Raw genomic sequence first — 27,815 nt, 5'->3', positions numbered from 1 at the left:
TACACCTATTATATACACCTATTCTCCTTATATACACCTATTCTCCTTATATACCCCTATTATATACCCCTATTCTCCTTATATACCCCTATTATATACCCCTATTCTCCTTATATACACCTATTATATACCCCTATTCTCCTTATATACACCTATTATACACCCCTATTCTCCTTATATACCCCTATTATATACACCTATTATATACCCCTATTATATGCACCTATTATATACCCCTATTATATACCCCTATTCTCCTTATATACACCTATTATATACCCCTATTCTCCTTATATACCCCTATTATATACACCTATTCTCCTTATATACACCTATTATATACACCTATTCTCCTTATATACCCCTATTATATACCCCTATTCTCCTTATATACACCTATTATATACCCCTATTCTCCTTATATACACCTATTATATACCCCTATTCTCCTCATATACACCTATTATACACCCCTATTCTCCTCATATACACCTATTATATACCCCTATTCTCCTTATATACCCCTATTATACACCCCTATTCTCCTCATATACACCTATTATATACACCTATTCTCCTCACTCAATGCTAGCAGGGGACCAAGGAATATCTGGCCCTAGAGAAACATAGCAAAGGAAGTCTAGGCGATGGGAATACTGGCTGTGTCAGGTTAGGAGACATCATAAAGACTCAGACCTTTACTGGCTGTGTCAGGTTAGGAGACATCATAAAGACTCAGACCTTTACTGGCCGTGTCAGGTTAGGAGACATCATAAAGACTCAGACCTTTACTGGCCGTGTCAGGCTAGGAGACATCATAAAGACTCAGACCTTTACTGGCCGTGTCAGGCTAGGAGACATCATAAAGACTCAGACCTTTGCTAAAAAATAAATAGTAAAATCTGTTCCCTTCTTATTAAAAGCAAAGCCTATGCAGGACAGCTTACACATTTACTACATGTTTCACCTGCATTGGTTAGAGATGATTTTTTTTAAACAGTGGTTTTTTAAACAGTGGTTGTGCAAAAGTAAAGCTCTGTAGAAAAGAAGACCTACTGGTTGTTTACCGGGAGGCACTAGGGGACCCCCAGGAGAGGCAGCTTATAAAAGACAAGCTACGCCCAGGGGACCCCCAGGAGAGGCAGCTTATAAAAGACAAGCTACCGTATTCATATAGGAGAGAGAGACAGGGCATAGGAGAGACAGACAAGCTACCGTATTCATATTTAGCTTGTTATATTTATATAAAACAAAGAAAACAAACACAGTCAAGTAAAGCATTGAAATACATTGGAAATGGAAACCATGAACCATGAACCCTAACACCCCCCCCCCCTCCTCAGCTCTTAGGCAGACATGGAACAAACAAGCAGAGGAGGCAGATCCATGCCACAAAATAAATATTGCACCACGTGTCTCCGCTGCATAGAGCCAAACAGTCCACCCTCCTAACCCTAAAACAGCTTCTACTCAAAAGATTGTTTATTCCATAGATTATATATATGGGGGAAATAAAACATCTGAAAACCGTAACATACAATCAACAGGAGCACCGGCACCTTAGCTTCTGACACTTGCTACGCCGTCGTGGTTGTTAACGCAAGTTAATACGAGAGAGAGTGCCAAGGAAAAGGAAAACAAAATAAACGTATTATTTCACAGCTCAACAACAATATCATTAGAAAAGAAAATATCTTAGCCCGTAAACAGGCAGGGAACATTTCTCCTGGGTGAAACAGAAAAATACATAAAGTGAAGAACTCTGTCTTTATTCGGGAGCCCAACGTGTCTGGTGTGTCGTGTGTCGGAGCCTCAAGGTAAGGTTGTTGGGCTATCTGTGTTGGGAACTGGAGCTCGAGTCTTCATGACAGAAGCTGCCGGAGCCTGGGTGTTATTGGTTAAAAAAGGGGGGGGAATGTGCAAGAAGAGGGGAGGTGAGTGTGGACGGCGATCAGTAGTACCACAGAAAGGTTCTCTCTCTCTCTCTCTCTCTCTCCCCCACACCGAACCTGTCCCTTCACACCGAACCGGTCCCTTCACAGGGAAGAGCTCCGTCCTGTATGGGTGTGTAGAACAACAGTCTGGGAGGGGGGGGGGGCTCAGAGGGGCTGCAGGACTGTTCTGGCCACTTCAGGGGGGCCGCCGCCCCCCACCTTCTCCAGCTCAGACAGCTCCTCAAACACGTCCCTGAGGAGAGAGACGACCAACGCACAGCAGTCAGGATCTGGCTCACTCAGACACACGCACACGAGTCAGTAACACACACACGAGTCAGTAACACACACACACAAGTCAGTAACACACACACACACACACACACACACACACTAGGGCTGCACGATTTGGGGGAAAAATCGAATTGCGATTATTTGGACAGATATTGCGATTGCGATTTAATTTGCCATTATTATTTTTTTAAAGCGACCCAAAGGAAGTTTTTGTAAAGTGTGGCCATATCTCCGGCTAGGAAGGTCGTATCAACGTGCAGTTTGTTTGTACGTCTTCTCCCTCCTCTAGCACCCCCACAGCCCGAGCTACGAGTGAAAGAACTAAACTTACACTGGGTTGCTTTAAAGTTGGGCAGGTAATTGGATGAATCTGTCTATCATGGGCTAATTTCAGAGAGCATTACTTTCTACAAACAAGGTTATTTAATTATGGCTCAGGAGCAGCATCTAAATATTGCACATACTGCAATCAAGTTAAATAAAGTGATAATAAAAATGTCCTAAAAAAAGAATAGGTCCTTTCTGTATAGATAGATAGATAAATAGATAAAGCAGGAAAAGTATACCGTTTGCTGGCAACTCTTCAACTCGTCGTAATGTATGAAGTGCACGGCTCGACCGCAGATCGGTTGTTAGTACTTTTATCCAGCGTTTGGATTAGTTTTTTAAACCCTTCGTTGCTCACAGTGTTAATAAACACCATGTCTTTAGCGAGGTAATGCTTGATGGAATTGGTTATTTCACGGTGCCTTCGTGAGCCCTTTTCATACGGTGTAACAGCCGCAAACGACTCTAAAACTCTAGTTTGCTTAACGTTAGACTGGGCTACGGGACTTTCACTTAACTCTCCGTTTCTGACCGTACACTCGTCATAGAGCTGCCCGTGGTACTTTTTCAAGTGCTGATACAGGTTTGTGGTGTTGCCTCTGGATGTAGCGACTGTTCCACGACAGGTTGTGATCAACACCTGCTGTTGTTGCACATCTGTCGTCCTAAACCCGAAATACTTCCATACAACAGAAGTGCTGTTTTTCTTCGGGACTAAATCGTTGCTTCTGGCTCTGCTGAAGCCATTTACCACCATGAATGTTGCTAGCTACCGAAACGTGGGCGTTTCACGTGCGATGTTGTTGTTGTGTGTGTGCGTTCATTGACATTGACATTCATTGATGTTGACGTTCATTGACATTGACGTTCATTGACATTGACGTTCATTGACGTTGACGTTCATTGACGTTGAATCCGACGCGCTGTATGACGTATCCCAAATCGCAGGCAAATCGCAGGCTTTGCGATTAGCTAATCGCATCATTTCAAATCGCGATTTCGATTTTAAATCGATTAATCGTGCAGCCCTAACACACACACACACACACACACACGTCAGTAACACACACACACACACACACACACAAGTCAGTAACACACACACAAGTCAGTAACACACACACACACACACACACACACACACACAAGTCAGTAACACACACACGCACACACACGCACGCACGCACGCAAGCACAGTACCTGTCTCTCACAGACACACTGTTAGTTCCATTCCTGTCTGTTTCTCCATGATAATAATAATAATAATGTTATAAAGGCTGTGTGGTGCAGCAGGACTCACGTGTGCATGTAGAAGAAGATGTATCCACTCCGGTCCCGGTCCCTCTGCACCGCCGCCTCCTGCGTGCGCGACACGTCCAGGTCGTTGTACGTCAGCCACGACTGCTTTTTCATGTCGTACACGTCGCTGATGTAATGCCCTGTGGCCGGGGGGGGGGGGGGGGGGGGAAATGGTAAACAGACTGACTTATATCGCGGCCTTATTCCAAAGCGCTTTACAACGGCCTCTCATTCACCCATTCACACATCAATGGAGGCAAGCTACCATGCAAGGTGCCGGCCCGCTTACTGGGAGCAATTTGGGGTTCAGTGTCTTGCCCCAAGGACACTTCGACATGTGGCCAGCCTAATAGACCCCCTTTTTATAATGTAAATCTGCTACTTACACACAACGACCACTAGTTGGCCGCTTGTAAATTAGCCTGCTTCCTACACAGAAAAACGGCAAACTAGCTTTTAGGGATGCACCGAACATTCGGCCGAATATCGCAAAATAAAGCACATTCGGTATTCGGCCGAATGTGTGAAAACACTGAATGTTTACCACCGAATAGTGGGCGTGTTTTGATGACGCAATCAAACAGTGTAAGCATCCCATGCTGCTCAGCGAATGAGACGAGCATTGACTGCATGCTGCTACATCTTATAATTATGACAGCCTTGCCAGTGGCCACTATGTATTATATGTGTGTGTTTACCCACAATCGTTATTACCGACCTCTTCCTTGTGTGCTATAGCATAGGCTACAATTGACTTCGGAATAAAAGCGGACACGCTTTCTCATTTTGGCTGCGTTCGTAAATTCGCCCCGAGAGCGCCGGAGCGCACACTGGGTTCAACGTCATAAAGGGACCAAGTAATTTGATTGGACAAGAGGCCTTCCATGAGTGCTGGTCAGATTTCCAAAGCGAATTTACGAACGCACCCTTCCGTTCCACATTGCAGCCTGTACTGTAGCACATAGGCTGACGTCACAATTTCGTCAGTGTTGAAGCAAATGGTTATATATAATATAACTAATGTTAAATATAGTCTTTTACGAAAAGAAGTACCGTATTTTCCGGACTATAAGTCGCGGTTTTTTTCATACTTTGGCTGGTCCTGCGACTTATAGTCAGGTGCGACTTATATATCAATAATTCATAATCTCTGACTGACATGAACTGACATACGGTAATCTCTGACTGACATGAACCAAGGAGTAACTTCCGCTAGCGCCTCATACACGATAGAATAGCCATTATACTTGACAATGTGGACATTAAACACGACAATGTGGACATTAAACATGATGTTATGGACCTTATACACAATGTTACGGACGTTATAAACGATATTAAAGTCATTTATTCCTTCCAGAGACTGTTCTATGTTGCTAAGTTACCCCCGCGAGGCTATTTTGCTACTTCCGCTAGCGCCACATACGCGATAGAATAGCCATTATACTCGACAATGTGGACATTACACACGACAATGTGGACATTAAACATGATATTATGGACCTTATACACGATATTATGAACGTTATACACGATATTAAAGTCATTTATTACCTTTCAGAGGCTGTTCAATGTTGCATTGTTTGTAGGCCGCCCTTCATCCTAACTACTTCCGTTTTTCACCAAGCTATCTTTGTCATGGCCTTATACACGATAAATAGTCGTTACACTCGACAATGTGGACATTAAGCACTATATTATGAACGTTATACATGCTATTATGAACGTTATACACGATATTAAAGTCATTTATTACCTTTCAGAGGCTGTTCCATCCTGTTTGCTTGCTCCCGCGACGCCATTTTGCTAACCTTCGTTAGCAACGCGCTAGCTAGCCCTGGCTTTACACTCGATAATTTAAGTATTTCTAACCTTTCAGAAGAAGTTTTAACGTGAATTATGTCCTTCCTGGGCTTACAAATCCTCTCATGTCTCTTCACAGTGCCAGACTAGAGTCAAGCTCAACAGGGTCTTCTTTCCCCGCTGATTCCGCCAAGCCCGTTCCCTTGAACCATGCGACTTATAGTCCAGTGCGACTTATATGTGGTTTTTTCCTCTTCATGACCCATTTTTGGCCTGCTGCGACTTATACTCGGGTGCGACTTATAGTCCGGAAAATACGGTAGCCTAGTAAAAAGTAGGCTCAAAGCACTTTTATCCCAATGCACTTTTTTGTTGTAGGCCTACAAAGATTTTCTTTCAGCAGCTATTCAGGGAAAACAAAAACATTTAATTTGACTGATTTATTTTATTTATTGTGCTTTGTTGGTATAGACTGATGTCTGCTGGAATGTTCAATAAAAGTTATTTTTTTTCAATCTCAATTTCTTTCTTTGAGAAGCATGAATAAAAAGCAAAATGTATTTAGTTTATGCAATGATCAAATTAAAAACTGCCGATACACATTCGGTATTCGGCCAAGTGTTTCCTTAAATTCGGCTTCGGCCTCGGCCAAGAATTTTCATTTCGGTGCATCCCTACTAGCTTTATACTAGCTGATCCTGATGTGATTTTGAAAATGTAAGGATACTGGGTGGTAGAACGCACATATCTAGGACAAGTCATGAAAGGAGGGTCCTGAAATTTTAACGAGTGCAAAGATAGAAGTTTTTTTTTTTTACTCACAGGGGTCACTGTGACCCCATCACAGCTCTTCTAGTGTTAAATGTCTGTGCACGCACGCACGCACACCTACACACACACACACACACCCACACACACGCACACCTACACACACACACACACGCACACCTACACACATGCACACCTACACACGCCTACACACCCACACACCCACACACCTACCGGAGGAGGAGGTGCTCCCGATGTGGCTGACCACGCTGATGAGTCTGAAGGAGTTGGCCAGGTCTCCACCCTGAGGACGGGAGAGGAACTCAGTCACACAGCAGTGCAGTTAACAGTTAACTCAGAGTTGAGGAGAGCTAACTCTGTCATGTTTTCTTTTGTTTCTATCTAATAGGGTTGCAAAATTCCCTCACATTTCGGGAAGCTTTCCGATCATTTCCAACGTTTCCATACAATTAATCTGAAAGTTTCCCAAACTTATGCAGGGTATATACAGGAATCTTGAGGTTAATTTCAATACCTTTCTAAGACTTTTTAAAGACCGTGTCAATATTTTTCCAGACCTCACCGCCACTTCGAGCTGTAACCGTTTACATCAGTGACACCTTTAACTTAACAGTTTTAGTTTGCAATAGACTAGACCACTATCATACAACAGAATTTCCGGTTCATCTTTGTTTTTTAATAAAAAACTAATAAATTCACGAACTTTTACTAAACGTTTTTAGGACTCAAACTCTTTGGACAGAGGGCAACCCTAACCCTCTAATTCAGAAAAATACCAAATAAATTCAAGACCTCATAAAATCGTGATAAGACTTTTTAATAGTTATTAAGGGTCTTGATTTTCCCAAAATGTATTTATCAACTTTTAATACTTTTCAAGACACCGCGGATACCCTGATAGGGGAATTTTGCAACCCTAGTTTGTAAGGAGATTGAACCAGGTCCACCTGCTAGGAGAGATGTAGATTTAGATAGATAGACTATTTAGATAGACTAGTACTATTTTTTTTTTGATATTTTTTTGGGATTTCTGCGCCCCCCCTGCAGTACCCCCGCGCCCCACTAGGGGGGCGCGCCCCACAGTTTGGGAAACGCTGGTCTACACCATCATTTTAAACAGACATCTGATATTATTATATTATATTATATATTATTGAGACTGATAAGATCACAGTAGTGAATGTTCATTTATTACAAGATGACAATAAAACAATAGGTAGGCTATATCACTTACGCATTTAACCCGTCCGCAATTCGTTGCCACGCCAAGTAGATTTAGATAGTACCTGCTAGGACCTTAACCACCTCTCAGTACCTTACCCACCTCTCTCAGAACCTTAACCACCTCTCTCAGTACCTTAACCACCTCTCTCAGAACCTTAACCACCTCTCTCAGAACCTTAACCACCTCTCTCAGAACCTTAACCACCTCACTCAGAACCTTAACCACCTCTCTCAGAACCTTAACCACCTCTCTCAGTACCTTAACCACCTCTCTCAGAACCTTAACCACCTCTCTCAGAACCTTAACCACCTCTCTCAGTACCTTAACCACCTCTCTCAGAACCTTAACCACCTCTCTCAGAACCTTAACCACCTCTCAGAACCTTAACCACCTCTCTCAGAACCTTAACCACCTCTCTCAGAACCTTAACCACCTCTCTCAGAACCTTAACCACCTCTCTCAGAACCTTAACCACCTCTCTCAGAACCTTAACCACCTCTCTCAGAACCTTAACCACCTCTCTCAGAACCTTAACCACCTCTCTCAGAACCTTAACCACCTCTCTCAGTACCTTAACCACCTCTCTCAGAACCTTAACCACCTCTCTCAGAACCTTAACCACCTCTCTCAGAACCTTAACCACCTCTCTCAGAACCTTAACCACCTCTCTCAGAACCTTAACCACCTCTCTCAGAACCTTAACCACCTCTCTCAGTACCTTAACCACCTCTCTCAGAACCTTAACCACCTCTCTCAGAACCTTAACCACCTCTCTCAGAACCTTAACCACCTCTCTCAGAACCTTAACCACCTCTCTCAGAACCTTAACCACCTCTCTCAGAACCTTAACCACCTCTCTCAGAACCTTAACCACCTCTCTCAGTACCTTAACCACCTCTCTCAGAACCTTAACCACCTCTCTCAGAACCTTAACCACCTCTCAGAACCTTAACCACCTCTCTCAGTACCTTAACCACCTCTCTCAGTACCTTAACCACCTCTCTCAGAACCTTAACCACCTCCAGGAGAGAGAGAGGAGAGAGGAGGATGTAGTAGACAGTCCAGGAGAGAGAGAGGAGACAGTCTAGGAGAGAGAGAGAGAGGAGAGGAGAGAGGAGAGAGGAGAAGGCGGTGTATCTACCTCTGCGTTCCTCTTCAGGTCCTCCGTCTCGGCCTGGCTGTACTCCATGTCCAACACGTCCTCGTTCCCCGAGTCCTCGTCAGAGCACGGCAGCGAGCTGTTGAACTCTGGGAAAGAGAGGAGAAATATACTGTTGAACTCTGGGAAAGAGAGGAGAAATATACTGTTGAACTCTGGGAAAGAGAGGAGAAATATACTGTTGAACTCTGGGAAAGAGAGGAGAAATATACTGTTGAACTCTGGGAAAGAGAGGAGAAATATACTGTTGAACTCTGGGAAAGAGAGGAGAAATATACTGTTGAACTCTGGGAAGTCAGGGAGGGAGAGGAGAAACATACAATGAATACATATACTTAATAACACTACACAGATAAAGAAATGGTAACACTCCAGTCGATTAAAAAGGTTATGCGCAATAAAGGGGAGTGACACAGGAAGTAAGTTATTGAACACGCTAACTGAAATGTGTTTAATACTCGTTGGAGAAGCCTTGGTTTCCAATGACGGCTTCAAGACGCCTTCTGTACAAACAAACTACTCTCTCTCTCAGTGATCAGATGGGATTTTGGCCCATTCTTCAACACAGACAGTCTTTAAATCTGGAAGATTCTGGGGGGTCGGTTTTAACCAGTGAAGTAGTTTACCGCGCTGGAGTTAGTGTTAGCTAGCTACTAGCCCTGACTCGTTCCCATAGCAACACAGCTCTTACGTCAAGCTTAGCCAGGGGGGAAGGAGGCTAACTTTCTAACCTCAAAATAAGTCGGTCTTATTTTTTACACAACAGTCAGTCTTAATTAGACTGGTCTAACCTGAGAATATAAGACTAGTCTAAGGCTTAGACCAGTCTTAATCTATGTTTATGAGAATATAAGCCTGCATGTAGAGTGTGTGTGTGTGTATGTAGAGTGTGTGTGTGTGTATGTAGAGTGTGTGTGTGTGTGTGTGTGTATGTGTATGTAGAGTGTGTGTGTATGTAGAGTGTGTGTGTGTATGTAGAGTGTGTGTATGTAGAGTGTGTGTGTATGTAGAGTGTGTGTGTATGTAGAGTGTGTGTGTGTATGTAGAGTGTGTGTGTGTATGTAGAGTGTGTGTGTGTGTAGAGTGTGTGTATGTAGAGTGTGTGTGTGTATGTAGAGTGTGTGTATGTAGAGTGTGTGTATGTAGAGTGTGTGTATGTAGAGTGTGTGTGTGTGTGTGTGTGTAGAGTGTGTGTGTATGTAGAGTGTGTGTGTGTGTAGAGTGTGTGTATGTAGAGTGTGTGTGTATGTAGAGTGTGTGTATGTAGAGTGTGTGTGTATGTAGAGTGTGTGGTGTATGTAGAGTGTGTGTGTGTAGAGTGTGTGTATGTAGAGTGTGTGTGTATGTAGAGTGTGTGTGTGTGTAGAGTGTGTGTGTGTAGAGTGTGTGTATGTAGAGTGTGTGTATGTAGAGTGTGTGTGTATGTAGAGTGTGTGTGTGTAGAGTGTGTGTATGTAGAGTGTGTGTGTATGTAGAGTGTGTGTGTGTGTAGAGTGTGTGTGTGTAGAGTGTGTGTATGTAGAGTGTGTGTATGTAGAGTGTGTGTGTATGTAGAGTGTGTGTGTGTGTAGAGTGTGTGTGTGTAGAGTGTGTGTATGTAGAGTGTGTGTGTGTGTGTGTGTGTGTAGAGTGTGTGTGTATGTAGAGTGTGTGTGTATGTAGAGTGTGTGTATGTAGAGTGTGTGTGTATGTAGAGTGTGTGTATGTAGAGTGTGTGTATATGTAGAGTGTGTGTGTGTGTGTATGTAGTAGGGGTGTAACGGATCGCCCTCCACGGTACGGCACGCATGTGTTCCGCGGATCAATTGCACAATTTTAACAAGTAATAATATTACTTAATATTAGTTAATATCTCTTGTAAATCACAATGTAGAGTTGCCATGAAAAGATAGACTAGAAAGTTGCGTGCTTTGTTTTACTCTAAAGCGCAATGAAAGGTTGAAAATGCGAGAGAAAAAAAGAATCTTGTTTACTCACTACACGTGAAGCTGGGCTGCGTTCAACAAGGCTGCGTTCGTAAATTCGCTCTGGAATCTGATCAGCATTCAAGGAACGCCTCTTGTCCAATCAAATTACTTGGTCGCTTTATGACGTCGGACCCAGTGTGCGCTCCGGCGCTCTCAAAGCGAATTTACGAACGCGGCCCAAGTGCATCATGGCGAGCTCGTTACGTTGTTCGGCGGAGAAGAACTCAAAATGCGTCCCTCGTCATTTAAATCCCATGTATGGGAGCACTTTGGCTTCTCTGTCAATTATGACGGGAGGCACGAAAAAGGTAGCTCGACAACTTCTGATAATGTAGGCATTTTTTTCATACCATGTTCAAAATAAGTGTTCACTTTATTATTTAGTTAAAAGTGGCATAAAACATGTTTATTCGTCTGCTATAAAGAGCCCAGTGATTCACTGCTGCAACCTGGTGCCTCCCTCTCTCATATTGCTTCATTTAAGTTGAATGTGTATTTAAGTTAAGTTGAATGTGTATTTCAGTATAATATGTAATGTTTGAGTGTAGAATGTGTTATATAATATATATATTACCAGTTTTGACATCTTGAATGTTGTTGGTTTTTCACATAATAAAAGTGGTGTTTTTACAGAATTCAAGGAAAAAGCAATTTTTATAAAAAAGAAAATGTTTTGTGTTGATCCGAAAAATGATCCGATCCGTGACTCAAAAACCGTGACACGATCCGATCCGTGAGTTAGGTGATCCGTTACGCCCCTAGTATGTAGAGTGTGTGTATGTAGAGTGTGTGTATGTGTTGTATGTAGAGTGTGTGTGTATGTGTATGTAGAGTGTGTGTATATGTGTATGTAGAGAGTGTGTGTGTATGTGTATGTAGAGAGTGTGTGTGTATGTGTATGTAGAGAGTGTGTGTTGTATGTAGAGTGTGTGTGTGTGTATGTAGAGTGTGTGTGTGTGTGTATGTAGAGTGTGTGTGTATGTGTATGTAGAGTGTGTGTGTATGTGTATGTAGAGAGTGTGTGTGTATGTGTATGTAGAGAGTGTGTGTGTATGTAGAGTGTGTGTGTGTGTGTATGTAGTGTGTGTGTGTGTTGTACCTTGCAGGCTGAGCTCTGTGGCTCTTTTCAGATCGTCATCATCTCTCAACTCTTGGGCTTCCTGTAAACAAACACACACATGGGGAATGTCAGGTGTGTCAGGTGTGTCAGGTGTGTCCAGGTGTGTCAGGTGTGTCAGGTGTGTCAGGTGTGTCAGGTGTGTCAGGTGTGTATCAGGTGTGTCAGGTGTGTCCAGGTGTGTCAGGTGTATCAGGTGTGTCAGGTGTGTCAGGTGTGTATCAGGTGTGTATCAGGTGTGGTGTGTGTCAGGTGTGTCAGGTGTGTCAGGTGTGTCAGGTGTGTCAGGTGTGTCCAGGTGTGTCAGGTGTGTCAGGTGTGTCCAGGTGTGTCCAGGTGTGTCAGGTGTGTGTCAGGTGTGTCAGGTGTGTCAGGTGTGTCAGGTGTGTCCAGGTGTGTCCAGGTGTGTCAGGTGTGTCAGGTGTGTCAGGTGTGTGTCAGGTGTGTCCAGGTGTGTCAGGTGTGTCAGGTGTGTCAGGTGTGTCAGGTGTGTATCAGGTGTGTCAGGTGTGTATCAGGTGTGTATCAGGTGTGTCAGGTGTGTGTCAGGTGTGTCAGGTGTGTCCAGGTGTGTCAGGTGTGTGTCAGGTGTGTCAGGTGTGTCAGGTGTGTCCAGGTGTGTCCAGGTGTGTCAGGTGTGTCAGGTGTGTGTCAGGTGTGTCCAGGTGTGTCAGGTGTGTCAGGTGTGTCAGGTGTGTCAGGTGTGTATCAGGTGTGTCAGGTGTGTGTCAGGTGTGTCAGGTGTGTCAGGTGTGTATCAGGTGTGTGTCAGGTGTGTGTCAGGTGTGTCAGGTGTGTCCAGGTGTGTCAGGTGTGTGTCAGGTGTGTCAGGTGTGTCAGGTGTGTCCAGGTGTGTCCAGGTGTGTGTCAGGTGTGTGTCAGGTGTGTCCAGGTGTGTCAGGTGTGTCAGGTGTGTCAGGTGTGTATCAGGTGTGTCAGGTGTGTGTCAGGTGTGTGTCAGGTGTGTATCAGGTGTGTCAGGTGTGTCAGGTGTGTCAGGTGTGTGTCAGGTGTGTGTCAGGTGTGTCAGGTGTGTCAGGTGTGTCAGGTGTGTGTCAGGTGTGTCAGGTGTGTCAGGTGTGTGTCAGGTGTGTGTCAGGTGTGTCAGGTGTGTGTCAGGTGTGTATCAGGTGCTTCAGACTGAAAGCACAACAGTCTCTGCCTGTCTGTGGCTCAGTGCTGTTGTGTTAGGATGTGTTTCATTGTGCATGAAGTAACTAATCAAACCAACGTGTCCTTTAGACTGTTCAGTCTCTCTCCTCATTCTCTGTTCACTCTCTGCCTCATTCTCTGTTCACTCTCTCCCTCATTCTCTGTTCACTCTCTCCCTCATTCTCTGTTCACTCTCTCCCTCATTCTCTGTTCACTCTCTCCCTCATTCTCTGTTCACTCTCTCTCTCATTCTCTGTTCACTCTCTCTCTCATTCTCTGTTCTCTCTCTCCTCATTCTCTGTTCACTCTCTCTCGCATTCTCTGTTCACTCTCTCCCTCATTCTCTGTTCTCTCTCTCCCTCATTCTCTGTTCACTCTCTCTGCCTCATTCTCTGTTCCCTCTCTCCCTCATTCTCTGTTCACTCTCTCCCTCATTCTCTGTTCACTCTCTCCCTCATTCTCTGTTCACTCTCTCCCTCATCCTCTGTTCACTCTCTCCCTCATTCTCTGTTCACTCTCTGCCTCATTCTCTGTTCACTCTCTCTCTCATTCTCTGTTCACTCTCTCTCTCATTCTCTGTTCACTCTCTCCCTCATTCTCTGTTCACTCTCTCCCTCATTCTCTGTTCACTCTCTCCCTCATTCTCTGTTCACTCTCTCTCTCATTCTCTGTTCACTCTCTCTCTCATTCTCTGTTCACTCTCTCTCTCATTCTCTGTTCACTCTCTCCCTCATTCTCTGTTCACTCTCTCTCCTCATTCTCTGTTCACTCTCTCCCTCATTCTCTGTTCTCTCTCTCTCTCATTCTCTGTTCTCTCTCTCATTCTCTGTTCACTCTCTCTCCTTATTCTCTGTTCACTCTCTCTCTCATTCTCTGTTCACTCTCTCCCTCATTCTCTGTTCACTCTCTGCCTCATTCTCTGTTCACTCTCTCTCTCATTCTCTGTTCACTCTCTCTCTCATTCTCTGTTCACTCTCTCTCCTTATTCTCTGTTCACTCTCTCTCTCATTCTCTGTTCACTCTCTCTCCTTATTCTCTGTTCACTCTCTCTCTCATTCTCTGTTCACTCTCTCTCTCATTCTCTGTTCACTCTCTGCCTCATTCTCTGTTCTCTCTCTCTCTCTCATTCTCTGCCTCCAAATGTCACTGGAACTGAACCAAGGACAGACTTAGACCAGGGGTCAATAGAATACTCAGAGAGTGAGTGAGTGTGTGTGTGTGTGTGTGTGTATATTATGTGTGTGTGTGTGTGTATATATATATTATGTGTGTGTGTGTATTATGTGTATGTGTGTGTGTATTATGTGTGTGTGTGCGTATTATGTGTGTGTGTGTGTATTATGTGTGTGTGTGTATTATGTGTGTGTGTATATTATATGTGTGTGTGTGCGTATTATGTGTGTGTGTGTATATTATGTGTGTGTGCATATTATGTGTGTGTGTGTGTTGTCCTACGTGTTCCTGCAGTGTGTGTGTGTGTGTGTGTGTATATTATGTGTGTGTGTATATTGTGTGTGTGTGTGTGTGAGTGTGTATATTGTATGTGTGTGTGTGTGTGTGTATATTGTATGTGTGTGTGTATATTGTATATTGTGTGTGTGTGTGTGGTCCTACGTGTTCCTGCAGGCTCTGTGCCAGCGCCTGCTGCAGCTCCAGCTCCTCCCTCTCCTGCTCCAGGCTGTACTGCTGCACCCAGTCCAGCTCCGCCCCCCCCGGGCCCCCCGCCGCCCCCGCCGGGGTCTGGTTCTCCTTGTTCTCGTCCATGGTCAGGTCCAGGGTGTCCAGCACGTCTGACGCACCACACACACACAGAGACAGAGAGACAGAGACACAGAGACACAGAGAGACACACACACACAGAGACAGAGACAAAGAGACAGAGACAGAGAGACACACACACACACAGAGACAGAGAGACACACACACAGACAGAGACAGAGAGACAGAGACACAGAGAGACACACAAACACAGAGACAGAGAGACACACACACAGAGAGACATACACAGAGACAGAGAGACACACACACACACACACACACAGAGACAGAGAGACAGAGACACACACACACAGAGACAGAGACACACAGAGAGACAGGGAGACACAGAGACACACAGAGATACACAGAGATACACACACAGAGACAGAGCAACACACACACACACACAGAGACAGAGAGACACACACACACAGAGACACACAGAGACAGAGAGACACAGAGAGACAGGGAGACACAGAGACACACAGAGATACACACACACAGAGACAGAGCAACACACACACAAACACACACAGACACAGAGAGACACACACACACAGAGAGACACACAGAGACAGAGAGACACACACACAGAGACACAAAGTCAGTCAGGTCCAGGGCAGGTTCGAGCAGGCCACAACATGCTGTAACCTTTAACTGAATGAAAGACCAGTTGGGGGAAAGTTAGTGGTAACGATTGGGGTGCGTGAGCTGCACCTGATTTGGAAAGCTATGCCTTATTCCAAAGCGCTTTACAACGGCCTCTCATTCACCCGTTCACACACACACATTCACACACCAATGGCGACACAAGCTGCCATGCAAGGCGCCAGCCAGCCGATCGGCCCGCTCACTCACTGGGAGCAATTTGCGGTTGATCAGTGTCTTGCCCCAAGGACACTTCGACATGTGTCCAGCCGGGACTCCCACCGGCGGCTCCTACCTGCAGACTGTTTGTTGTCTGAGTCCAGCAGGTCGCTGTGGTAGGTCATCTCCTGGGCGTCGGGGTCGGCGTCTCCGTAGCCGGTGTCGGGGCTGTTGATGGTCTCGTCCTTGGGGGGCGCCGGGGGGGCGGAGGTGTCGGGGCTGCTGGTTGGCTGCTCGTCCTCGGGCGGCGCGGAGGAGACGGCCTCGTCCTGCCGGCTCATCTCCAGCACGGCCGCCAGCATCTCCTCGTCGTTGATGCCGCTGAACTCCGACGACGACGGCTCCGCCTGGACTCGCTGAACGGACGAACGCACCACACACCACACACCGTTTACTAGCTAGCGAACGCAAAAAGATTGTATGTTACTAAATAATTAAGCAATATCACACGAGAGGGAGTGTGTTATCAGGGGTGCAAACTGGCGATGGTCCAAAAAGGTGACACGTTTTTTTTGCCCGTAGATGGTTAGCTCTATCATTAACAGTGGTCTAACAATGATGCGCGTGTAAGTAGCGATGGCCCTGACCTTAACACCCTCATAATTAATGTAAGCAACCTGTTCTCAAAATAATTATGCGGGTTCCTGCAGGTTTCAACAAGTTACATTTAAGACCGTTATAAGACCACTTTTAATAGATTTTAAGACCTATTGAGCAAGTATTGGTATTAGACTCACATTCATTGATTATTTTCATTAGCAATGCTGGGTGATCTGTTCTGTTGCATATAGAACAATGATAATGTAAGTTAGCCTACTCTATCAATTTCTTGATTCATTTCCATTGCTTCTCAACACATTAGATATAATAGCATAAATAACAGAATAAACTCACACACTTACTCACACTCACTTACACTGCATAGCCTACATACTGAGATATGGCACACACACACCTCTCACAGGAGGTCCACACACACACACGCACACACACACACACACACACACACACACACACACACACACACACACACTATATTTACTAAATCACACATACCGTTGCTACCACTGCAAGTTTGAAGAAATTCTAACTTCACATGCCTACAGTCGAATCGCCTCCTACGGCGATTATCGTATCGAGGCCTCTTGTCTTATCATTTCACGTGGCAAAATATCGGGGTTTTGGGCGCAGCTTAACCAATGTCACACGAGCAATAAGTGTGCGATAAGTTTTGTTTTATATGTTGACAATAATACATTTCCCGGTCGGACTTTTTAAATAAAAATAAAATCGATTCTACGCAAGTCTAAAGCACACAGAAGCCATTAAAGAAATGTATTTTGAAAGTCTCGCCCTGTGTCTGATCCTGATGTTATAGAAGCAGTGTAGCAGCAGGTTAAAAACGAGGTAAACGGGGACGCGAGACAGTCCCGGGCAGCGTTCGTAAATTCGCTCTGCGCACTGGGCTCAACGTCATAAAGGGACCAAGTAATTTGATTGGACAAGAGGCATTCCATGACTGCTGATCAGATTTCCAGAGCGAATTTACGAACAGCAGCCTAGGGCAAACCACTCGCCGACTCGTTTTTTTCATAACACGAAACTTGAAGTTGTAAAGTACCCACTCGATATAATAAACAACAGTTTAACAATCACTAAATACTTATAATGATCATCTAATTATGTGTAGTTATGTGTTTCTAGCATGTCGATGTTCTATCAGGTAAATTCGCTAGAACTAACCTCCGTCTTTGTGACATTTCACAATCACAAACATATACGTATGTACAGAAACTCACTAAAGTATAAAACACCGCTAAAATACAGCTTCTCTTCAAATCACTCCATGACACTTTGAGGTCAGTGCATTTGTTTTTTTGGTGAACTACCGTAATAACCCTAAATGGCTAGAGAGTGCAACTTCTGTGCTTTCAGAAACTGTTGGATTTTTTTCGATTGCACATATAGTTCAAGAATTACGATAGTTTGAACGAACCTTGTAAATTCCTGTTGAGAAGTTATCGCAACATAGAAATAACTTCTATGTTATTTTATTTTATTACTTCTTATGTTTCTACTTCCATCTTAAGAACTTTTAAAGAAGTTTTATTTCAACTGCAGCAGAGTTTAGCAGACAGGATGATGTTCGCTTGGGCATCATGTGACTTGGATGAGATGAGATGTAGACCCCCCCCCCCCCGTCCCCAAATATTTTTTTTGCAGATCTGCATGATTCACGTAGGTCACCTATTTTGAGGTAAAAACTGCGAATTTCACCTAAAGGTGACAAGTTTGCACCACTGGTTATAGTGAATATCAGCACGGCTGTGATTGGGTCTAGGGATGCTCCGATCTGGATTTTTCGGGCCGATACCGATCACCGATTTTTTTCCTCAAGATCAACCGATACCGATACCGATTTTTTTTTAAATACATAACTGTAGGCATATTGACTGGATAGCCTACATATTTTTTGCTTTTTAGACAAAAGTTTTGATCCATTAGGCACCAAGCAAACGCAGACCCATTTGTATGGCATAGTAAAGGTCTGGCCTATCACCCAGTTAGGGCCTGAAGCCCAAGTCAGTCGATATGGCTGTATAAAATACATCATAAACGTGGCCTTCATGGTTTACATACTGTTACGTCCTCCTATGTTTTCTGTTCAGTTATCTGTCTTCCCCAGGGGAAAAAAAAAAAAAAAAGGGTTTTGCGATCGGCCATTTTTGCCGAGTCATTTGGAGTGAAATCGGCCGATTTAAATCGGTGGCCGATTTAAATCGGTGGCCGATAAATCGGCGCATCCCTAACGTAGGTACGAGGCCGCAGGAGTCACCCCCCCCCAGTCTGTTAACAACCTCTGGACTCGCTGAACGGACGAACGCACGACACACAACGTTTACTAGTTAGCGAACGCAAAACGATTGTATGTTACTAAATCAGGGTTTCCTACAAGTTTCAATAAGTCAAATTAAAGACCTTTTATAGACCTCTTTAAATCTAATTTTTTGCCCTATCGCGACACCATATGATGAGAGCTTTTTGTCATCCTCAAGGTGAGATCGACCCTTCCTTCCCCAGGAGCGTAACATGGAGCAGCCATACCTGGGGGGTTTAAGGTGTGTAACAACTATTAACTCAGCCCCCCCAGACCCAGTCACCCCCCCCCCCCCAGTCTGTTACCAACCTCGTCAGCACGGTCGTCTTCAGGCAGACAGTCGCTCAGACGGCGTTTGCGGCTCGCCACCTTTCTGCCGATCTCCTCCTCGCTGTCAGAGTCCATCAGGATGCAGCCGGAGGCGCCCGCCTTCAGGGAGCCTTTCCTGGGGGGGGGGGAGACACCGTTAGCGGCTGGGAGTTGGGTGGGTTCCCACACCTTCTGAAACCCCTAAATTGCTCACAGTGAGCGGGCCAGCGCCTTGCATGGCAGCTTGCCGCCATTGGTGTGTGAATGGGTGAATGAGAGGCCGTTATAAAGCGCTTTGGAGCAGCATAAAAGGCGCTATATAAGTGCAGTCCATTTACCATTTGAAACATCAGATTCAAGCACCTTTCAAGGACTTTCAAGACTCAATTCCCTCAAATTCCCAAAGGACCCAACACGGCATAGTTTGAGACAGATCTAGATGAGAATTTATACAATAGGAACTATCCGCTCACAGACAACAATTAAAAAGAGAGGCTTGAATGTGTGAACACTAGATGGTCTCTTGCCTTCTCTACCACAGCACAGCAAAACAATATTGTGAAATAAGTTAAGCAATACAGACTTATTTACTAGTTGACGAGCTAAGTAAAACATTTTTGAATATATATAGATTTTTTAAGAGAGAGAGAGAGATGTAGTGACAGGAATGGTACTCTAGTGCTTATGCTTTGGGGATGTCCAAAAACCCAGGAGTTTTGGCTAGCCATACATGGTTTTCTGGAAAAAATTGTTGGCCTTGACATTCCGTTCACCCCCAGTCTTTTTATTTTGGGTGACCCCAAAGCATTAAGTGAGGTGACTCCACCACTCGCCAATTGGATCCAGACTGCGTTAATGCTAGGACGGAAACTATTGGTTAAAGAGTGGAAGGCCTCATCAGCACCAGCACCGTCTCTGTGGCACATTTCTCTTGGGCAGCTGGCAGCCTTAGAACAATTATCATATAGGCTGCTAGAGAAGGTGGAGGATTACCGCTTGAAATGGGGGCAGTATCACTCATATATTGAGAAATAATGGCAATTCCAGCTCATGTAAATAGCAATATTTTTTTATTTTTAAATTTACTTTCATTTATGTATAAATAGCAATATCCCAAATGTAAAACGTGAAAGTAAACTGCTATAAGTAGGATTGTTATGCTGTAGATTTATATTGCTGTACATCACCTTCATGTTTTGTTGTGTCTATTATTTGTCTTTTTAATTTATTGTCCAACGTCAACTGTTACTTGTGATGTATGTCTGTTCATTGTCTGTTTATTGAAAATAATAAAAACTATAAATCAAAAAAAAAAAAAGAGAGAGAGAGAGAGGGGAATTCAAGCACTTTCAATGACCCACGTCTATTTTCAAAAACTTCCTTTTTCTCAAATTCACAAACTTTCAAGGATTTCAAGGAGCCGTGGGAGCCCTGCAGTGAGCCGTCCCCAGCCCTGTTGAAAACAGTCTGACACAGTCAGCGTCATCTTATAGCAGCGACGGTACTCTGGGTCGGGGGCTTACCGAAGCAGTGAAGAGGACGAGTTGACCGACTGAGAGGCCTTCAGTGTTCGTGACCTGGACCAGAACACAGAGAGAAGTCAGAACAAATCTCTGTGTGGAACTAAAAACACCCATATTATGTTCCGTTGGGCCAAACGCCTCTACCGTGGTGCTCTATGCCAACTGTTACATTTTAATTAATTAATTTTGCCATTTAGCAGACGCTTTTAATCCAAAGCGATTTACAATTACGAATTACAGGGACATTCCCCCTGGAGTAACTGAGGGCTAAGTGCCTTACTCAAGGGCTGAACACTAGTAGTGGTGTGGCTTCAGGCGGGATTTGAACTCACAACCTTCCGATCACAAGTCCAACTCACTACCACCACTACGCGCGTTAACGCTGTGTAAAATGGTACCAAATAAGTGTTCTGTGGTGAGTTAAGTCAGTTACGCGAAATTGAGCAATTCTTCTGAACGCATTCCTTAACACAGTGCTTAACACTACAACAGCCGTGCCTTTTTACCGACTAAAAGAGCCGCCTCTTTACAATGCTCAAGCTGCTATTTACACACAACGACCACTAGTTGGCCGCTTTTAAATGAGCCTGCTTCCTACACAGAAAAAACTGCACAATAGCTTCATACTAGCTTATCCTGATTTGATGTTGAAAATGTAAGGATACTGGGTGGTAGAACGCACATATCTAGGACAAGTCATGAAAGGAGGGTCCTGGAATTTGATCGAGTGCAAAGATAGAACCTGTCTTTTTTTTACTGACGGGCCTCATGGCTGTTCTGGCGTTAATGCTTAGAGAGTGCTAGTGGTGTGTGGTGTGTGGGGGGTCTTACATGGCGGCGTGGGAGCTCCAGCCCAGGCTGAGGGGGGGGCGTGTGGACTCCGTGCAGTGGGACAGCAGCGTGAGGTAGCGGGGGATCACCACCTGCTGACCCAGCTTGCTGTTGAGGGACAGCTGGGCGTTGAAACTGTAACGCTTCAGGTGGAGGATCAGGACTCTGCAGGAGGGGGGGGGGGGGGGGGGGGGGGGCGAAAAACCAGACAGTTTGTGACAGGGGGCAGACAGGGGACAGACAGGGACAGACAGGGACAGACAGGGGGGCTGGGGACAGACAGGGACAGACAGGGGACAGACAGGGACAGACAGGGACAGACAGGGACAGGGGACAGACAGGGACAGACAGGGACAGACAGGGGACAGACAGGGACAGACAGGGACAGACAGGGGACAGACAGGGACAGACAGGGACAGACAGGGGACAGACAGGGACAGACAGGGACAGACAGGGACAGACAGGGGACAGACAGGCACAGGGGACAGACAGGGACAGACAGGGACAGACAGGGGACAGACAGGGACAGACAGGGACAGACAGGGGACAGACAGGGGACAGACAGGGACAGGGGACAGACAGGGACAGACAGGGGACAGACAGGGGACAGACAGGGACAGGGGACAGACAGGGGACAGACAGGGGACAGACAGGGACAGGGGACAGACTGGGGACAGACAGGGACAGGGGACAGACAGGGGGCTGGGGACAGACAGGGGACAGACAGGGGACAGACAGGGACAGACAGGGGACAGACAGGGGGCTGGGGACAGACAGGGGACAGACAGGGACAGACAGGGACAGGGGACAGACAGGGACAGACAGGGACAGGGGACAGACAGGGGACAGACAGGGGACAGACAGGGGACAGACAGGGACAGACAGGGGACAGACAGGGACAGACAGGGGACAGACAGGGACAGGGGACAGACAGGGGACAGACAGGGACAGACAGGGACAGACAGGGACAGGGGACAGACAGGGACAGGGGACAGACAGGGGCTGGGGACAGACAGGGACAGGGGACAGACAGGGGACAGACAGGGACAGACAGGGGCTGGGGACAGACAGGGGACAGACAGGGACAGGGGACAGACAGGGACAGACAGGGACAGGGGACAGACAGGGGACAGACAGGGGACAGACAGGGGCTGGGGACAGACAGGGGACAGACAGGGGCTGGGGACAGACAGGGGACAGACAGGGACAGGGGACAGACAGGGGACAGACAGGGACAGGGGACAGACAGGGGACAGACAGGGACCGGGGCAACAAGTCGGGATTTGTGAAGTCTCGGAAATGAAAAAAAGGGTAGTTTTTTCTTCTTTTTTTTTGCTATGTTTTTTTCCCCGCTTTTTCATAATACGAAAGTTTAGCCGTTGAAGAGCCCACTCAATATAAAGTTCATCACTAAACTACTAACTTAGCGTCTGTCAGCGAACTCAGCTTGTTTTGGAGTCACAGTCTCATCCGTCGTGCGGCTTTGTACTGGGTGAGCGTTAGTGACGCACGTCCTGAACAAACCTACGTTTCTAGACTGTTACTATACTGGACTGTACCTGGGCAGTCGACTGAATTTGTGCGTCACCGTCGCCGTTTTCCCACTGCACTTCTCACACGAGTACTCGATCTCCTCCATCTGCAACAGGGAGAACAACCTCCGTCAACATAATAATAATAATAATAATAATAAATTTTATTTATGGGCGCCTTTCAAGGCTCTCAAGGACACCTTACAAGACAGTTTAAAACCACATATAAAAACAGCAAAATCAGATATAACAACAAACAAAATACAGGAGATCAAACCAAGTAAGCCATTGTGAAAAGGTGTGTTTATAAGACTGGATTTGAAAGTGGTGAGAGTGTCAATATTGCGTATGTTAGGGTGGCAGAGAGTTCCAGAGTGTTAGGTGGCAGAGAGTTCCAGAGTGTTAGGTGGCAGAGAGTTCCAGAGTGTTAGGTGGCAGAGAGTTCCAGAGTGTTAGGTGGCAGAGAGTTCTAGATCCCATAGTAGTCAGGCAGGCAGAAGGGATAATGAGTTGAAAGGTAGCGGAGGATGGGTGAGTGCGAGAGGGAGGGAGTGTACATGCTGTTACATGCTGTGTGAATGCGGTTGCTCAGCCTTAGCCGAGGTGCTGTTGTGGTTCTAGGAGCCTCACCCTGAAGAAGAGGTCCAGGGAGTCCTGGATGGACCTGAGGGGGAGGGTCTTCCTCCGGCGAGGCAGGTCGATGGACAGGTCGTTGAACTGTTCCCGCTTGGTCACCACCTCCCCACAGCTGCAAACACACAGCAATGTCCAGTCAGGATCTACACAGAGGTGCAAACTGGTGATGGCTGCCCCCAAAAAAGTGACTTTTTTGTGCCTGAAAACTAAGAAAAATATCACTGAAAATGTGATCTGGATGAGACGCAGACCCCCCCCACACACACACTTTCTCCAGATCCTGCTATAGGACAATGTTACCACGCTGGCAGACAGGACAATCCACTTTGCCACGTGTACTGAGCACACACATGCACTGGTACTAGATCAGTAACAACACACAGCGCAACACAGACGCACAACTCCTGGTCCAGGCACTTGTGATCTTGCGCACAGGGTTCCCACACCTTCTGAAACATCACATTCAAGCACCTTTCAAGGACTTTCAAGACTCAATGCAATCCCTCAAATTCAAGGACCCAACACGGCATAGTTTGAGACAGAACTAGTTGACGAGCTATGTATAACATTTTTGAATATATATATATTTAGAGAGAGAGAGAGAGAGAGGGGAATTCAAGCACTTTCAATGACCCATGTCTATTTTCAAAACCTTTTAAGACCTTGATTTCTTTTTCTCACATTCACTTTTCTCACGCACTTGCTGTGGTGACGAAGCAAATTCCTATATGTGTAACGCATAGTGGCAATAAACGTTATCTCAATCTCAATCTCAATCACAAACTTTCAAGGATTTCAAGGACCCGTGGGAGCCCTGTCCGCAACGCACTCTTGGCCGGGCTTCCCTGGTGTCTGGTGTTCAATCTCCCCAAATCCTCTCCCCTCCCCCTCCTCCTCCTCCTCCTCCTCCACACCGTTCATTGGCTCATGGTAGCAGCTCAGCTCGCAACAGACTCAAGACCCTGTGGGGACGTGAGTGAAACAGGGAGGGCCTCACCCTTTGCAGGTGATGGTGTGCTGCACCTCAAACTCCATGTTGACCACCACGGGGCAGGTGTAGATGCGGGAGGTGTCCGTCTCCTCGGCTGGCCGGGGGGCTGCCTGCTGGGAGGGGGGGGGGTCCTCCCAGGCCATGGCTGGCTCGCTCCTCCAGCTCTTGTTGACCTTCTCCACGTCCTCCTTCAGCTGGTCCAGACACTGGCTCAGGAACTCATGGGCGTCCTGTGGCAGGGGAAGCGGGATCATTTGGTAAAATGGTAAATGGACTGCACTTTTAAATGGATAGTGCCTTTTTTGCTGCTCCAAATCGCTTTATAACGGCCTCTCATTCACCCATTCACACACACATTCACACACCAATGGCGGCCAAGCTGCCATGCAAGGCGCCGGCCGGCCCGCTCACTGGGAGAAATTTTGGGGTTCATTCAAACCGCCGATCTGCCAACCTTGCGATCATTAGACGGCGACTCTACCTCCTGAGACACAGCCTCTACCTCCTGAGCCACAGCCTCTACCTCCTGAGACACAGCCTCTACCTCCTGAGACACAGACACCTCTACCTCCTGAGACACAGCCTCTACCTCCTGAGACACAGCCTCTACCTCCTGAGTAGGGATGGGACGATTATCGTGTTTATCGTTAATCGCGATAAAAACACCCGCGATAACTTTATCGTGGAGAATTTTAATTAGTTGAATAATCGTCATAATCGTTTTTTTTATTTTTTAAATGACTGGACTTTTTAAATAGGCACTAGATTTTATAAACACTGCTTTGTCTGACTGGTGGTCCCCAGCTGATGACCCAGTTAGGCCCACATAGGTGTTCAGTGAGGTGTCACAGCACACCTGTTCTAAAGGCACTGTTGGAGGTGCGTCAGGCAGCAATGCCCAGCAGGAGTACCATCACCTGTATCATGATTTGATCTGTCTGTTTTTATTGTATGTATTAATGTATGTGACCTATGTGTGTTTTTTTTTGTTGCTGTTAATATTTTTATTGAGTTTCACAGAGACATGTACACAACAGGACATAACAACAACAACAACTAGTATCCGTGGGGGAGGTTATTGTCCCATTAATAGTAGAAAACTAGTTTTGCACTTTGTTATGCAGTACATTGTCCATAAACAATAACAGAAAATGTTCTTTCTCTTTTTCTTTTTTTTTAACAAACAAAAAACAAAGACAAACAAAACAAAACAAAAACAAAAAAACAGGGGGGGAGGAGGCCATGTCACATATCAGAAATAAACAGAAAAGAAAATGACAACAAATGCCATAATATATGGGGGGATCACCCCCATCGGAGACAGCATCCATGTCTTACAGTCCTAAACACAGCGGCAGCACAACACCAGCACAGTAAATAATATTGTGACCCATACATTGTAGATCTGTTACACATTAGTCTTGTGTACTTTCTTGAGTGTAATCCACCAAACCTTTCATTACAATGGCAGCCAGTCTGGTACCAATATAATCTAAGAACGGAGACCAAATCTTATAGAATGTCTTTATCTTACACTTATACCTATATGTCAGATATTCCATAGGAATCATATCAAAAATTACCTTGTGCCATCCAGCTATTGTAGGCGGTTTGCAGTCTATCCATTTCAGCAATATATTTTTCATTGCACAAAAAGTGAAGATACACAGAAGTCTTTTGGAATGCATACTTTTAAGTTGTTTGTCTGGCAACCCAAACAATAGACACATGGGGTCCTTATCCAATGTAACATCTAGAATTAGATGAATTTGATCCACTATACCTTTCCAGTAATCATCTATATATCTACAAGTCCAAACACAATGAACAAAGCTCCCAACCTCGGTAATACACTTTGTACACATTTCCGATTTGTTATGATCCATTTTATGTCTAAGTTGGGGAGTAATCTGCAAACGTTGTAGTAGTCTAAATTGCGTTTCCTTCGTCCTATTACAGATTGAGATGTCGTTTGCCGATTGCCATATTAGTGACCAAGTTGCTGCATCAGTATTAATGTTCAGGTCATTATTCCAGTCTTTGGGCGTAAATGCAGGTTTGCCTTTATCATATTTCGAAAGTGCTCTATACCCAAGCCCCAGAATGCCTCTCGTCTTTCCAGCAGAGACTATCTCCTCCAGCGGAGAGGGATGGTGACAGAGGCCAGTGTCTTTTTGGCTATTTAAAAAACTTCGTATCTGAAGGTATCTGAAAAACTCATTTCGTGGTAGGTCATATTTCTTACATAATTGGTCAAATGAAAGTAGTATTTCCGTATCATATAAATGTCCGATAGTAACCATCCCTTTGCTGTCCCACCGCTTGAAACCCCTATCCGTGGCACCAGGGGAGAAGTCTATGTTGCCCCAAACTGGCGAGAGGGAGGATGTAATAATCGTATGTTATAAATAAATAGTAATATAATTGAGATTTCTCACATGAGCCGCACGCGAATATCCTCACAGAAATTTGTCTCACGCGATTGTTCAGCCTGCATGGGTAACGTGACTGTCAAGTCAGCCTTGTCAGTCAGTCACTAACGTATGCTAGCCTTCTCACCATGGCTGCATTTTTTTCCTTTATTTATGCAGTGATACCTTATAATTTATCATTACCTTATTAAAGATTTTTATTTTTGTCAAGATGTTTTTAAAATGATGTTAATGTTATTAACATGATTCAATAAAAATACAACAAAATCTAAGTTAAAGTGATTACAGTGTGTTTTATTGGCATTCTAAAAAAAGTTCTTTTTTTTTTTTATTCTCGCGATAATATCGTGGATCGCGATTATTTTGCCCACGATAATCGTGACGACATTTTCTAATCGTCCCACCCCTACTCCTGAGACACAGCAGCTCTACCTCCTGAGACACAGCCTCTACCTCCTGAGACACAGCCTCTACCTCCTGAGACACAGCCTCTACCTCCTGAGACACAGCCTCTACCTCCTGAGACACAGCCTCTACCTCCTGAGACACAGCCTCTACCTCCTGAGCCACAGCCGCCCCATTTGCTTGTTACACAATCCTCCTGTTTAGGGGAGGCTGGGAGGGGACTTGACTAAGGACTACATATTGCACGTCTTACATTCTGCATGTATCCAGAGAAGCGCTCTGCCGTGGAAGAGATGGCGTTCTTCACCCTCCTCAGTAGGTCTTTCTTCACCTCGGGGCAGGAGATGTCCTTTTTGGCCAACAGGTGGGCAAAGCGCCTACAGACACAGACACAGAGACACACAGACACAGAGTTAATACAGACACACAGACACAGAGACACAGAGTCAATACAGACACAGACACACAGAGACACAGAGTCAATACTTTGTTGAGAGAGCAGGTACACATGTAGATCATTTGCATTTGTTTGGAGTTTTTTTTAAGCAGAGAAGTCATATTGACATTCAGTCAGAAGTGATTGTCCA

The 27,815-nt window shown here is 45.4% G+C and overlaps 1 protein-coding gene across 1 annotated transcript in view; it reads right to left on the bottom strand.

Moving 5' to 3' along the window:
* Window positions 1–1,347: 1,347 nt before the first annotated feature.
* usp37 (ubiquitin specific peptidase 37) overlaps window positions 1,348–27,815 on the bottom strand; it is a 67,813-nt gene continuing 41,345 nt past the window's right edge. Inside the window, exons 11-24 of the mRNA XM_080526630.1 lie at window positions 27,482–27,605; window positions 24,398–24,621; window positions 23,395–23,512; window positions 22,792–22,871; window positions 21,233–21,397; window positions 20,402–20,455; window positions 18,879–19,014; window positions 15,768–16,047; window positions 14,681–14,856; window positions 11,897–11,957; window positions 8,813–8,919; window positions 6,660–6,729; window positions 3,856–3,994; window positions 1,348–2,187 (exon numbers count right to left, since the gene is read on the bottom strand). Of these exons, the coding sequence (XP_080382756.1) occupies window positions 2,100–2,187; window positions 3,856–3,994; window positions 6,660–6,729; window positions 8,813–8,919; window positions 11,897–11,957; window positions 14,681–14,856; window positions 15,768–16,047; window positions 18,879–19,014; window positions 20,402–20,455; window positions 21,233–21,397; window positions 22,792–22,871; window positions 23,395–23,512; window positions 24,398–24,621; window positions 27,482–27,605 (1,822 nt within the window). The 3' untranslated portion in view covers window positions 1,348–2,099. The remainder of the gene's footprint in view (window positions 2,188–3,855; window positions 3,995–6,659; window positions 6,730–8,812; window positions 8,920–11,896; window positions 11,958–14,680; window positions 14,857–15,767; window positions 16,048–18,878; window positions 19,015–20,401; window positions 20,456–21,232; window positions 21,398–22,791; window positions 22,872–23,394; window positions 23,513–24,397; window positions 24,622–27,481; window positions 27,606–27,815) is intronic.

Source organism: Nansenia antarctica (assembly GCF_963989245.1).
Source record: "Nansenia antarctica genome assembly, chromosome: 3".
In the NCBI taxonomy this organism is placed as follows: domain Eukaryota; kingdom Metazoa; phylum Chordata; class Actinopteri; order Argentiniformes; family Microstomatidae; genus Nansenia; species Nansenia antarctica.
This window is presented reverse-complemented; position numbering and strand designations above follow the sequence as displayed.